We start from the raw sequence: 12,854 nt of genomic DNA, 5'->3' as shown, positions 1-12,854 counted from the left end.
CGAAACTGATACACACCCGTCACCCAGTGGCTAAATAGGGCATGGTGTTGCGCTCTTACGCCAACGGGCTAAGGGCTAAGGGCTACGGGCTGCGGTTGGTGTGCATTACCGACCGACGTCGTGTTGGTCATTCTACCCAACTCAGTCTCTGTTTCTACTATAGCACAAGATAGTATCAGACTCATATTTCGTTTCGCACATCTCGTTGTACGTTCTTTTCCCCATCTGGCCACCGTTAGCATCTTCCCGTCGCTGCAGATGGCGGGTTAACATGGCAAATCTGCCTGCACGCCCTTCAAATTCACACCTCATCCACGGACGTGCTCAAGGCCTTGTTCCATCTGATCAACAACCTGCAACTGCAGCCTCCACTGCAACCACCACCACTACCACCAACTCTGTAACTTCCTTGCATCCAGATTCTTCGAATAGCACCCGCACATCCAGGTACTGCTCATTTGCCTCTATTTTCACTGCTTTCCCCTTCACCTGCGTTCGGCTGCTTGGCTCAAAAGGAATCCCTGTCTCATTCTCCGCCTCGCTCCTCACTTTGGTTGAACAAGAAACCACGGCCACTTTAAAACCTCACATATTTTAAATGACCCGCACATTTACACTGTCCTTCTCTCTTGACCTCTGTTCAGATTACATTCTTGACATATTTTGACAAGATCCATTGCTTATGTCTCGCAGAGTCACTCGTTCATCTGCGAGGCTCGCTGCAGAGTCTGGCACCTCGACCACCTCACCTGTCGCTCCCTCAAACCCGTCGACGGCCATCTCCACGCCAAACCGCCCGACCGCCTCGTCGAGAAAGCGAAAGGCCCCGGCTCTCCGAGCATCTAGTCCTATCGATCGGTCTGAAGAGACGAGCACCCCATCGACCCGTCGTGGAAAGAGACAAAAATTGACCGAGCAGGCCCAGCCTCAGCCAGCAATCGCACAGCCTGTCTCCCGGTCGACTCGGAGAAGAGCAGCGCAGAACGAGGTGGCGATGTCTAATAATGGGTACGCAAATGATTCAAGAGAATCCACTCCTGGCTACAGTGATCTGACATATTCAGTACCTCTTCAAAATACCCTGAAGAGTCCGAGAAACAGTTACCCTCGAAATCGAGTTCACGCCGGCAATCCAGCAGAAATAACAAGACTCAAGGTAGTTTGTGCTTCAGAAGGGAACACGTCGTTGGGACTGACCTTGGCCACAGACCTCTCTCCTCCTGCCCCGTCCTCCCAGCCACGCAGGCAGAGGAAGCGTTTAGCGAAGAAGGACCAAGATGTTCAGATGAAAGACGAGGAAGAAGACGAGAAACTTTCGAGTCAAGAAAAAGACACTTCGCCTCTTGCTCATCCCCCCAACAGCGATAGTAACGACGGGGACGATCATACCGATATGGATGAAGACGATGGCCCTGATCCCTTTTCCGCCGCCCTTTTCGGTGCTGGACGCGGCCCTTCTTCAGGATTGTCCAGTACGTTACGAGCCTTGAGTGGAATGATGAGTGGCATGTCATCAAGATTGAGAGATATCCTGAACAACCTACGCCAGACGTCCAATCCCACGATGCAGATGGTGGCTCTAGAAGAGTTGTCGAATCTACTGCTGGTCTCAAACGAAGACAATCTCTCGGGCCAATTTTCGCCAGATCCCTACGTCAAAGAACTCGTGGCCTTGATGCAACCCAATCCCATCACGGGTGAGGAGAATCCCGAGATGATGCTGTTGGCTTGTCGGTGTATTGCCAATTTGATGGAGGCTTTACGAGGCTCGGTTGCCAACGTGGTGTATGGAGGCGCTGTGCCCGTCCTCTGTCAAAAGTTGCTTGATATTCAGTACATCGACGTCGCCGAGCAGGCCTTGAGCACGTTGTCTAAAGTCTCGATCGACTTCCCTGGATCGATTGTTCGCGAGGGCGGCTTGACCGCTTGTCTTCAATTCCTTGACTTTTTTGCCACCGGCACACAGCGCACTGCTGTTACCACTGCAGCCAATTGCTGTCGTAACATACCTCACGATTCATTCCCGGTCATTCGAGATGTTATGCCGATCCTTCTCAATGTCTTGTCCAGTCACGACCAGAAGGTTGTTGAGCAAGGCTGCTTGTGCGTCACTCGGGTTATCGATAGCTTCAAGCACAGTCCGGATAAGCTCGAGCAACTGGTTGATCCTCCCTTACTTCGAGCAATCCTGGGGCTTCTCTTGCCAGGTACTACGAACCTTATCGGCGCGAATATTCATACCGAGTTTCTCCGAGTGCTCGCGATAGTAGCACGAGCAAGCCCCCGACTTTCTGCAGAACTGTTGAAGATGAACGTCGTGGATACATTGTACCAGATCCTGACAGGGGTCTCGCCTCCTACTGAGACCGAAGACGCTGCCTCCAAAATTGATAGCGTTGTTATCATGCAAGCCTTGATACATAGACCCAGGGAACAGATCTACGAGACCCTGAACGTCATATGTGAACTCCTTCCTAGCCCAAACCTCTCCACTGAGTCGGATCTCGAAGTCTACGAAGATGTGGATGACTACATGTCCGATGAGGGCAACCAGCAATCAGCGCAGCAATCAAAGACGGAGAAAAGATTGGAGCTCCTGCATGACTGCAAGCAGGAGACTCGCCGTTTTGCGACCATCCTCCTGCCGACGTTGACGGACGCTTACTCAAGTACGGTGAACCTGAGTGTCCGCCAGAAAGTACTTATCGCCCAGCTCAAGATCCTTTCCAACCTTGAAACTTCTGTCATCGAGGAGGCTCTACGCCCAGTACCATATGCATCATTCCTTGCGTCGATATTATCTCAAGAGGACCATCCAAGCTTGGTCATGTTTGCCCTCCAGGCGTCAGAGTTGCTTTTTGAGAGACTCGAAGACATCTATCAATACCAGTTTCACCGCGAAGGTGTCATTGGCGAGATCAAGAAATTGGCTGATAGGCCCCTCGAAATCGATGTCAAATCTTCGAAAAGCAATAATGCGAACGGTCGCACCAGCGGTCTGGGAGACAACGGAGTTCAAACAATGGACGACGAGAAGCAACGCCAGGGGCGCGATGACGTCGGCGACGAAAGTCACGAGGGAGAAGTCGACGAAGACGACGGCGAGGAAAATGAAGACGACGATCCGGACGACGAAGACAACGAAGAAATAAGAGATGACGACGAGGAAGATGAGGACGACGACATTGGAGTCCGACATCACCACGCTCATGATCTAGATGATTCTCAGAGTTCAGACTCTTCTGACGATGATGACGAGATGCCGTCTCCACTGGCCATTGCCGGAGTTGCTGATATGGTGGTCATGCGTGCGAAGAAGTTCTTGGAAAAATACGACACGCCAAAGGGTAGGGAATTGAAGGAAAAGGCCTCGAAGATCCGTGCCGACCTCCACGAGCTGGCAAACGATATTGAGAATTTCTACGGTCAATCAAAGCAGGTGGAAACCGAAAACAACCTCTTCACCCGCCTGGCAAGTTATTTCGATGGTGATGCCTTGGAAAGTATAACAAGCTCCGAGTTGCTGGACTCCGGGATCATTCGCGTGCTTGTAAAAGTACTGTCTGAAGTCCCCACGACGCCCAGCACTGCCAGGGTACACTTCGTTGCAGCTTTCATGCAGACGATCTACAAAGGCAATGTGAAAACGACGTCTGCGACGTCTGCAGCGACGCCTTTCAGTGTGCTCATACAAAAGTTACAAGATCTTCTAAGCCGTGCAGAACATTTCGAAGTTCTCACTGTCAACAACAATGCTTCCGAGAACAATCGGAGCAGCTCCACATCAATGTTGTCGCGTCAGCTCCGTCTAAAACTTTCAGCGGATGCCGATAGCGATATTCCGCCTACATATCGTGATATGGTGGTTTCCATTCACGCTATTGCCACTTTCAAAGCCCTTGATGACTACCTTCGACCTCGAATCAGCCAGTCTGAACGACCGGCGTCTGCCCAACGACGCCGAGACATGCTACAACAGCTCGCAAATGCTCGTCTCGCTCATCTTTCCGGTGCAGCTGAGTCAGGTTTGTTGTCTCCTTTCGGCCAGGAACTGAGCTCTCCAGCTCCAGCAGGGAAGACGGACTCTCGTCCCGAGTCCCGAGTCTCTTCTCGAACGAAACAGCGATCTGAAGAGCGCCAGAACCCTGTGGACAAGAAGGCGGCTGACAAGACCGAGCGAAGGCGGTTGACCCGGCGTTCCCTGGCGTCTTCATCCAACCAGCCTTCGGCACCGGAGCCTAGCTCCGAGGACACCTCTAACAAGTTGGAATGTGCCGATGAAAAGGTTCTCGAAGATCCTGAAGCTCCAGCTGCAGAAGGAGAAGGTGCACTTGAAGCCTTCGTAGATGGCCTGGAAGAGGATGATTCGGAGACAGAAGCGCCTGAACCAGGAGCCGTGAACATGGAAATTGGCTCCAGTGGCAAGGTGACAGCTCGAAAAGAAGACGGTACCAGAGTGCTTACCCCTCAGCCAGGGACACCAGTTCCTGGCAGCACTCGCCCACCATCCTCAGGACAATCGCCAGGGCCATCTCCAGCGGGGCCAGGCGCTCGTCCTTCATATGCCCAAGCCCTTGCGTCGATTCCTCAAGATTGGCACATTGAGTTCAGCATCGATGGGAAGATTATCCCAAACAACACGACCATCTACCGAGCAGTCCACCATAACCGTGACCAGCCACAGCTTCCTGCATCGCGGAGCGTCTGGTCTGGTGTCCATACAGTCAAATTCAGAAAGGTTCGGGGCCCTCCTCCTACACCTTCGAATACGTCGACGTGGGACGAGAGCGAAACCCGGGGTTCCCAAAATGGCCTGCCGGCATCGTTCAGCGACCATCCCGTCACCTCTTCTATTCTCGCTCTGCTCCGAATCCTTCACGAGCTCAACGCAAATCTTGATGAGCTCCAAGATTCCATTGGACAACTGGGGACAAAGCTCTACCCAGAATCCCTTGCATCCTTTATCAACACCAAGCTGACGGCCAAGATGAATCGCCAACTGGAGGAACCCCTGATTGTGGCTAGTAACTGCTTGCCAGATTGGAGCGAAGACCTTGCCCGGTCGTTTCCGTTCCTGTTCCCCTTTGAAACGAGACACCTTTTCTTGCAGTCAACCTCGTTTGGTTATTCACGTTCTATGATTCGATGGCAGAACAGCCAATCAGAGAACGATGACCGGCGCGATCGTCGCCGAGACGACAGACCTATGCTGGGCCGGCCTCAGCGTCAGAAAGTGCGCATCTCTCGTCATCGTATCTTGGAGTCAGCCATGAAGGTTATGGATATGTATGGTGCTTCGCCCAGTGTCCTGGAAGTTGAGTACTTTGAAGAAGTCGGAACTGGTCTCGGGCCCACCCTCGAGTTTTACTCGACCGTGTCGAAGGAGTTCTGTAAGAAGAAGCTGAAGATGTGGCGTGAGAACGACTCGGGTGAGAATGAACAGTTCGCTTTTGGCAAGAATGGTCTTTTCCCGATCCCGATGAGCTCGGAGGAGAGCCGAAGCGAGGCTGGTAAGAAGTTACTGCTGTTGTTCAAGACGCTCGGCAAATTCGTGGCTCGATCGATGCTTGATTCGCGCATCATCGACATCGCATTCAGTCCAACGTTTTTCAAGATGGGCGGGGCCAGCAATGTTGCTCCCTCGATTGGCCTGTTGCGCACAGTCGACCAGGACCTGGCCAATTCTCTATCTCAGCTTCAACATTTCCTCAAAGCCAAAGCAGGAATCGAACTTGATTCATCCTTGACAGAAGACGAGAAGACGCAGGCGATCGGGGATCTCACAATCCGGGGAGCCAAAGTCGAGGATCTCATGCTGGACTTCACCCTGCCTGGCTATCCTAGCATTGAGCTCATTCCAGATGGCTCGAACGTCAGCGTGACCATGAAAAATGTCCAGCAATATGTCGAGCGAGTCCTCGATCTTAGTCTGGGAAGCGGTGTACGCGCTCAGATTGAGGCGTTTCAGACCGGATTCTCTCAAGTCTTCTCATATTCGTCTTTGAGGGCATTCACGCCGGATGAGCTTGTCATGCTATTTGGCCGCACCGACGAGGACTGGAGCATCGAAACACTAATGGACTCTGTCAAAGCCGATCACGGATACAACATGGACAGCAAGAGCGTCAAGAATTTGTTGCAGACCATGTCGGAGTTGACACTGCCTCAACGTCGCGACTTTTTACAGTTCGTCACTGGCAGCCCGAAACTTCCCATCGGAGGCTTCAAGAGTCTCACGCCGATGTTTACTGTGGTTTGCAAGCCTAGCGAGCCACCATACACATCCGACGACTATCTGCCTAGTGTGATGACTTGTGTCAACTACCTCAAGCTTCCAGACTACACCTCGCAGGCCGTGCTAAAGGAGAGGCTGTTTGTGGCTATTCGAGAGGGCCAAGGAGCATTCCACTTATCCTAGAGACCGACTACAACCTGCAATGGGGGTCTGGGAGGATTAAAAGAGAATGAATCTACAAACATTGGGATTATGGTTCGAAATGGCCTTTCAGTGCATCACTCTTCAATGGTAATAGGCTTATTTTTGAGCTGAGGAAATAAACAAGACGGGTCACAAGTAATGGTTGAGTCCTGGGAGCGAGAGCTCCCTCAGCATGACCACAGGAAGGGACAACACGGCCTTCAAACTATGGCAGTGGGACTAGGGAGGAACGGATCAGATCCGAAATGGACATATGGGCTGAAGGGTTCAGCGAATGCGTTTGAGTCGTCGGATGTGGTGATCAGGTATGGGGTTCACGAAGCGGGCTGGCGGGCATGACTGGCTGGAAGGACATGGATCATGCCAACACGCAGGTCGTTGACGTGATGCCAGCAGGTAAGCTGCCCTACCAATGATGCAAAAGAAAGGCCCCCAAAGGGAGAAACAGGAAAGACTGATAAGTGAGGCGAACTGGGTGCATTCGGGACCAATGAAGCCGTGAAGAAAGGGAGAGGAAGAAAAAAAGATTCCAAAATCCACATAGCTACATAGTTTTCAACGACAATGACACCCTCATGACGATAGGTAGAAGAAACACTTGCGCAAAGCTCCAGACGGATGAAATAGTGTAGGTACAAGTGATTAATAGAGGTCGAGTCGACTCGTGTTGAGCTGTTGGTTAAGCGAAGCATGGTAGCATGACAACAAGACGAGCGAGACAGGCGGCGAGTATGACTTGGTGGTCTGTCTATTCAACAACCATGGTAATGGTCTGTTTCCAAGTACGAGGACCAGGATGAGGAAGAGCATGAGTACGAGTACGGAAAGCTTCCTCTCTCTCTCCCTCTCTCTCTCTCTCTCTTTCTTTTCTGAGGTATCCATTCCCTCGGCGAACAGGTACCTGGCATGGAGACCAAGCCTCGTGGGTCCTCGCGATGCGGCCGAGTCAGCATACGAGGTACGAGTTGACCAACGAGGCACTAGACCCAGAACGACGAGGGTGACGAGAGGAGAGAGGGAATTGCTAAGGGGCCAAGAGGCCGGAGGGAGGGCGTGGGGGTTTTGTCTATGTATGTAGTGAAAGAGAACCAGGGACTTAGGGAGAACCGGGAGGGGGGAAAAAAAAATAGAGTTCAAGAGTACAAGAGGCAGGAGAATGAGCAGAGAACAAAGGACAAGGACAAGAAAACAAGAACAAGTCCGGCGAATACTGTACCGAGTACTGAGCACTGAGCAAGTAATGAGTGACTAGGTACCTACCCGCTAGGTACTGGGTGGACCCTAACTTACGTACGTGCGTACCGAGGCGTGCGAAGGACGAGGTATCGAGGTTTCGAGGTACGGTAACGAGGTAAATACAAGCAGTAGTAAAACCGACAGTGACGCTGACAAGTCGGTGACAAGTCGGCGACAATAATGAGCTCTCGACATGGGTGTAGGAGAATGTTCTCCGTCCCAGCTTACTAGGTACCGAGTAGAACACACGAGTACACTCTGTGCCTCATCCTCCTTGGGGCCGCACAGGTCGAGTGCCATGGACTCGGTACCTGGTACCTCGTAAGCTGCAAGGTGGAATTCCCTCCAACACGAGGCGCAGCAATCCCTCCTCGTCTCACCCATCGTACGTACATGGCGCACTTGAAAGCCGTGGGATTCGCGAATTCCATACAAGTACGACGTACTCAGTACCCAAACCACCTCGCCTTCTGTATGATTTCATCGACTTGTTACTCGTGTAGCATTGACGTCCCACTTCGGTGGTGGAAAAGTCCCAGGGAAAAAGGTTTGGTGTCATGCTCTAGTCGATCGGAGGAGAGCCGAGAGACCTTCCCAAATCAGGTGGCTCGTTACCATCTCAGGCCTAGAGATTGGTTGCGTTGCAATAGCTCTTGATAGCAGGCTGTGTCACAGACAGATAGGTCCTGTCCCAGTTGCATCGTTGGGGGGACCAAAACTGACCCCACGTCCGGTCATCGACTCGTGCAAGCTGACTGGCCACGACAGGAAGATTTTCTTTCGCCAAAGCGGGACGAAAGGGCTGGTGACGATCTACTTGCGGTGAGCATCTGTCATCCTGGCACCTGGATATCCACGCCAGGTGGCAGCCCAGCCATGCTCGTTCCCTTGTCTGCCCTATCAGGCACAACTAGGCTCGGGCCTGACCGGAGCAGGATCGGTGGGTCTCGGCAGTTTTGATCAATCTGAGACGAGCCAAGGGACGAGGTTGTTTCTGGAAGACAAGGAATAGTGAAGAGTGGAAAGCAACGGGTATAGATGGAGTATGTGTTCCTTGGCCCTAGGATCCACTGGGTTCGCACGAGGAAAACAAAAATATAATCCCAAGCAATATCCAGAGGGATATGTAAGCCCAGGCCCATCTCGACTTTTGGGATGTATTGCTTATTAGCAGCAGCACGCCGGAGTTTGGAATCCTCTTGTTGAAAACCCGAGATTCGGAGGAGCCTAAATATACCGACAGTGCTTCGTTAATCTGCCACCCATTACAAAAGTTCCATCAAGAGCTGAGAGGCGGAGTTGGCACAGGCGAACAATCACGCATCCCGGTGTGACACGGGTGGGTGGCTCTCTTCGGGCGCTTGAACCAGGCAGATGGGCACCACCTGCTGGTGATCTTGCGCGTTTGTTGCTGACCGGCGGTGCTGACTGTCGCTAGTCTTCGTGGTAAGCGAGTTGCTTCTTGATCCTGTCCCCGACCCAGGCTTAGAGTTTAGGCTAGACCGCGAGCCGCTTCCTCGGTATCGCTCTGAATACACATGTTGGGGCCAGGCACTGCTGTGGTCGCCCGAACTGTGGCTGGGAGTGGGACCATGTCGACTGGCATAGCCTTGTCTACTTCCCCGGGAGTAGCTCCGCTCGTTTCGGGCATACTGCGCCATCTTCTCCCTCTGGAGCTGTTTGACCAGCATACCGCGCCTGAGGTTACGGAGACTCACCAGCAACAGGGCAAAGTGCAGGCTCCACACGACCGTCCCAAATGCGATGCCTGCAAGCTGCAAGTTCCCGATGTCGTAGAGCGTTGGCGCACATTCCCGAGTAAAAATATTCAGCATATTGCACACGAGGATCCCGGACTGTGTGCGTACTGCAGGCTGCCAGACTCGAAACAAAGAGCCGTAGCCTGCGAGGAGCAGGGCCGGAAGAAGGCTGAGCAAGACAACAATAGGGACCGTCGTATGTATAATCAGACCTCGTCGGGAAAGCGAAGGGCGAAGGCTCGAATCCTCCGTCGATCGCGAGTTCTGTTGCCTTCGTTGCTGAACCTGGACGATCGCATGATAGACGAAGGCAAATGTCAGGGGCCCTAGGGGCATGCCGTCGGTCCAGTCGCCCCTATTGGGGCCTGTATTATGGAAGAAATTGGCGTTCCATCGGGGAATAGCCGCCGCAAAAAGTGAAATGGCGATCAAACTGGCCAGCAGACTCGCGAGATGCAGTGCTGTAATGATGCGGCGCCGTAAGCGGTAATGACGACTAGTGGGTGGCGGTGAGAAGTCGGCGGGGTAAGTTGAAGTCAAAATGAGGGTTTTGGAACCAAGCATCTTGGATGGTAGGGTCTTGTTGGTGCTCAGTGTGCTGACAGGTGTCGTATATGGTCATAAAATAATATCTCAATGCGGACGTATAACGGGCGTCAGAGCGTAAAAGGTCGTAAAGAAGGCCGAGGAAAAGCCAAGTCTCTCGCCAGCGAGATTGTTGGAAGTAAAAAAGGTATAATGATGCTGCAGAGTCCACTGCGCAAGGCGGTAAGCAAAGTACGGTGAAAGGGAAGGTAAAGGAGAAGTCAGGAGATAGAGACAGAAAGAGAGAGGAAAGAGAGAGAGACGGAGCAGTAAGAGAGGGAGATATTGCAGAATCCATGTTGTTCATGGTGTCGCGGCCTGTATCAGAATTATTGATGGTCGTCAAATGGTCGCCAAATGATCCTGCGACGCTTCATGAAGGAGGTTGTAACGACTGGAACGTGTTTGCGAATCAAAAGGGCCAGAGGAAGTGGTCTGGACGATGATGAAACGATATACCGAGCCAGGGGCGAGGCCTAGCGTGTCGCCGTCAGCCTGACCTGCCACTCCCTGTCACTCCCTCTTGACCGCCCAGGCCAGCGATTGGTGAAAATCGTCCGCGCCTCTCGAGATGGCTCCAACGGCTCAACGGCAATAGGCACGGGGAGAGCCCATGACTGTCTCCGTCAAGCCAAACCCCCACTGATCCCCCCCCCCTCTCTAAAGCGGTCACAGCGGTCTACGCCATCAGCCGGGGGGGCTCCTGAAGGGCTCTAGCTTCCCTAAGGCTTAAGCTGGCCAAGGCGTGCATCATCCCTGGCTGTCCTGGCTGTCCTTGAGTGCCTGGCTGCCCTGGGACCCTTGGGGCCCTGGCCATGCGGCGCCGCATCCGGGTAACCTATTCTGCTGTAGAGTGCCTCGCAACGGCTAGAGACCGATTATGGAATTCCTCTGACAGCAAAGCCCACTGTTGGTCCTGGTCGCTTGGCAATTCCACGGTGGGGCAGAGCCCAATTGGAGGGGCAGGTTCTGGTAAGAGAAGTCGCAAAAATGCGTAGTGGGAGGATAGTGCACTTGGGCAGGAGTGCCAGTGCAGAAACCTGGTCACCGTGACAGGTGACGGACGGCTATGTCCTTTCCCTCCGGCATTCCAATTTGGAGTCAGGCTGAAAAAGACATCGAGGGTCCTGGGGTCATCCATTATTGCAGGCCAAATTCTTCCTGTGCTGTGCTGTCCACTTGCTGACCTCTTCCCCTTCTGCCGTACCCGTTGGAACTCGCAGATTCCGATTCGATTTCGATATGAGCACAACGCCCATCAGGCTGCGAGACTCTCCCGCTCAAGTGCAGGAAAAGCTTGGCCTCAGCAACCGACAGTTTGACAACTTCAAGAACTTTGCCCGGAGGGTCCACGGCGAATACTGTGCCGCTCATCCCAATTCCAAATGGGCCGACGTCAACGCCGTCTGGACCGCCGTGCCCGAGCGAGAGAAACTCGATGTCATCCGCCTCATGTACAACCTGTGTACCGAATCCAACCTATTCCCTCCTACCACCGCACGAGCCGTCATCGAAGCAGGCATTGAACAGAGACTGCACCAGGTGCGGCGTACCTGGCAGCAGACCTCGAGGACAAGGACGAGGCCGTCAGCACAAGGGGATGATGGTGGATCCTGATGATGACCACACTAGTGCACTGGCTCGACGGTACTCCGTATATGCCCGACACATTTGAGCAGTCGCAGCATCCAGTCCACGTACTTCTTGTCTGCGACGGCCTACCAGCCCTTGCCGAGATCCTGTTCCAAACAAGAAACCACAAACTTTTCGGCGCTGCAAACCGCAACGCAACAAAGATGTGTCCCACCGAAAAAGTCAGTGGAGGAGCCGGCAAAGCAGTGGGTGGAGAACCGAGCATTTCCCAGAGGAGGAGGGTTTCTTAAGTACACCGGCTTTCAGCCCTATCATAATCAGAATGACCGTGCAGTGTTCGAGTTGTCCGACGCATATCGTGTGTGCCGATGACGATGAGGCTTTGGATTGCGGCAATCAGGGCGCAGGAGAAAGGTGCACTAGGCTGTGTCGCGACTGGGCTGAATGCAGGACCATTGCATGGCTCAAGGTTGGATAGGCCAGTTTGACCAGCAAATCTGGCCCGCTCAGCCCAACTCTCGGATGGACAAGGGGCGCCGGGTCGGAAGACGGTAGACTCGGGAGGGTTTTGGTGAACCTACTTGTAAGACTGGGGTGCGGGATTGGTCTAGGTAATGGTGGTCATGGTGTCGCGGCCGATCCATGTCGACTTGTGCTGCAGCTCACTCAACGTGTCGGATTTTGGCCGGGGGCCGTGCGCTGGGAGAAAGATGCTCTATCATTGAACTGATAATAGTCTCCGAACGGACAATACCTTGAAACTTTCTTCCAAGCGACTCCGGATCTTTTTTTTTTGCTAAACACGTTACGTGTCGAAATCCCCGTCGATGCAGTTTTGAGTTCCTCAGTGCTGACAATACTGTGACCGGAGCTTGGGGAACAATTGTCAGATTAATGTTTAATGCTTGTGGCAGGTATCCGCTGTCTTCTCGTCGCAGATAGGAAACCCGCGGTCGAACAGGGTATAGAATTGTGGCCGCTGCTGAAGGCCGCCCTGCTTGATCCGGCCACTTCTCCTACACCACGGTGTGAACGATATCTAGGCGTACGTCCGAAGGCGGTCTTGATGGGGCATACAAGGTTGTAGCTTATGGATAGTCGAGTAAGAAATTGGCAGGTGAACAGTTGGAGTTCCAAGGCAGATCCGGGTAATGAATGCCGTCAAGGAGACCTGGAGGACTTTGTTTTCAGACGCGGACTGAGGGGACCTGGTCTTGGGACCTTCTCATGCCATCTAGTCG

At 53.0% G+C, this 12,854-nt stretch overlaps 3 protein-coding genes across 3 annotated transcripts; 2 read left to right on the top strand and 1 right to left on the bottom strand.

Moving 5' to 3' along the window:
- Window positions 1-682: 682 nt before the first annotated feature.
- On the top strand, window positions 683-6,418 carry Z517_09833 (uncharacterized protein; the record flags this gene model as incomplete). The annotated part of the gene is made up of 3 exons (XM_013425741.1): window positions 683-1,008; window positions 1,065-1,156; window positions 1,209-6,418. The coding sequence occupies 3 exons, from the start codon at window positions 683-685 to the stop codon at window positions 6,416-6,418; spliced, it is 5,628 nt and encodes a 1,875-aa protein (XP_013281195.1).
- A 2,573-nt stretch (window positions 6,419-8,991) lies between these two features.
- Window positions 8,992-9,999, bottom strand: Z517_09832 (uncharacterized protein; the record flags this gene model as incomplete). Its single annotated transcript, XM_013425740.1, has 1 exon — window positions 8,992-9,999. One exon carries the CDS (start codon window positions 9,997-9,999, stop codon window positions 8,992-8,994), a length of 1,008 nt encoding a protein of 335 aa, XP_013281194.1.
- Window positions 10,000-11,262: 1,263 nt separating this feature from the next.
- Window positions 11,263-11,903, top strand: Z517_09831 (uncharacterized protein; the record flags this gene model as incomplete). The annotated part of the gene is made up of 2 exons (XM_013425739.1): window positions 11,263-11,569; window positions 11,653-11,903. 2 exons carry the CDS (start codon window positions 11,263-11,265, stop codon window positions 11,901-11,903), a joined length of 558 nt encoding a protein of 185 aa, XP_013281193.1.
- Window positions 11,904-12,854: the final 951 nt, after the last annotated feature.

The sequence above is a fragment of the Fonsecaea pedrosoi genome, assembly GCF_000835455.1.
Source record: "Fonsecaea pedrosoi CBS 271.37 unplaced genomic scaffold supercont1.6, whole genome shotgun sequence".
NCBI classification, from domain to species: Eukaryota; Fungi; Ascomycota; class Eurotiomycetes; order Chaetothyriales; family Herpotrichiellaceae; genus Fonsecaea; species Fonsecaea pedrosoi.
The sequence above is the reverse complement of the archived record's forward strand: the minus strand, read 5'-3'. Positions and strand labels throughout refer to the sequence as shown.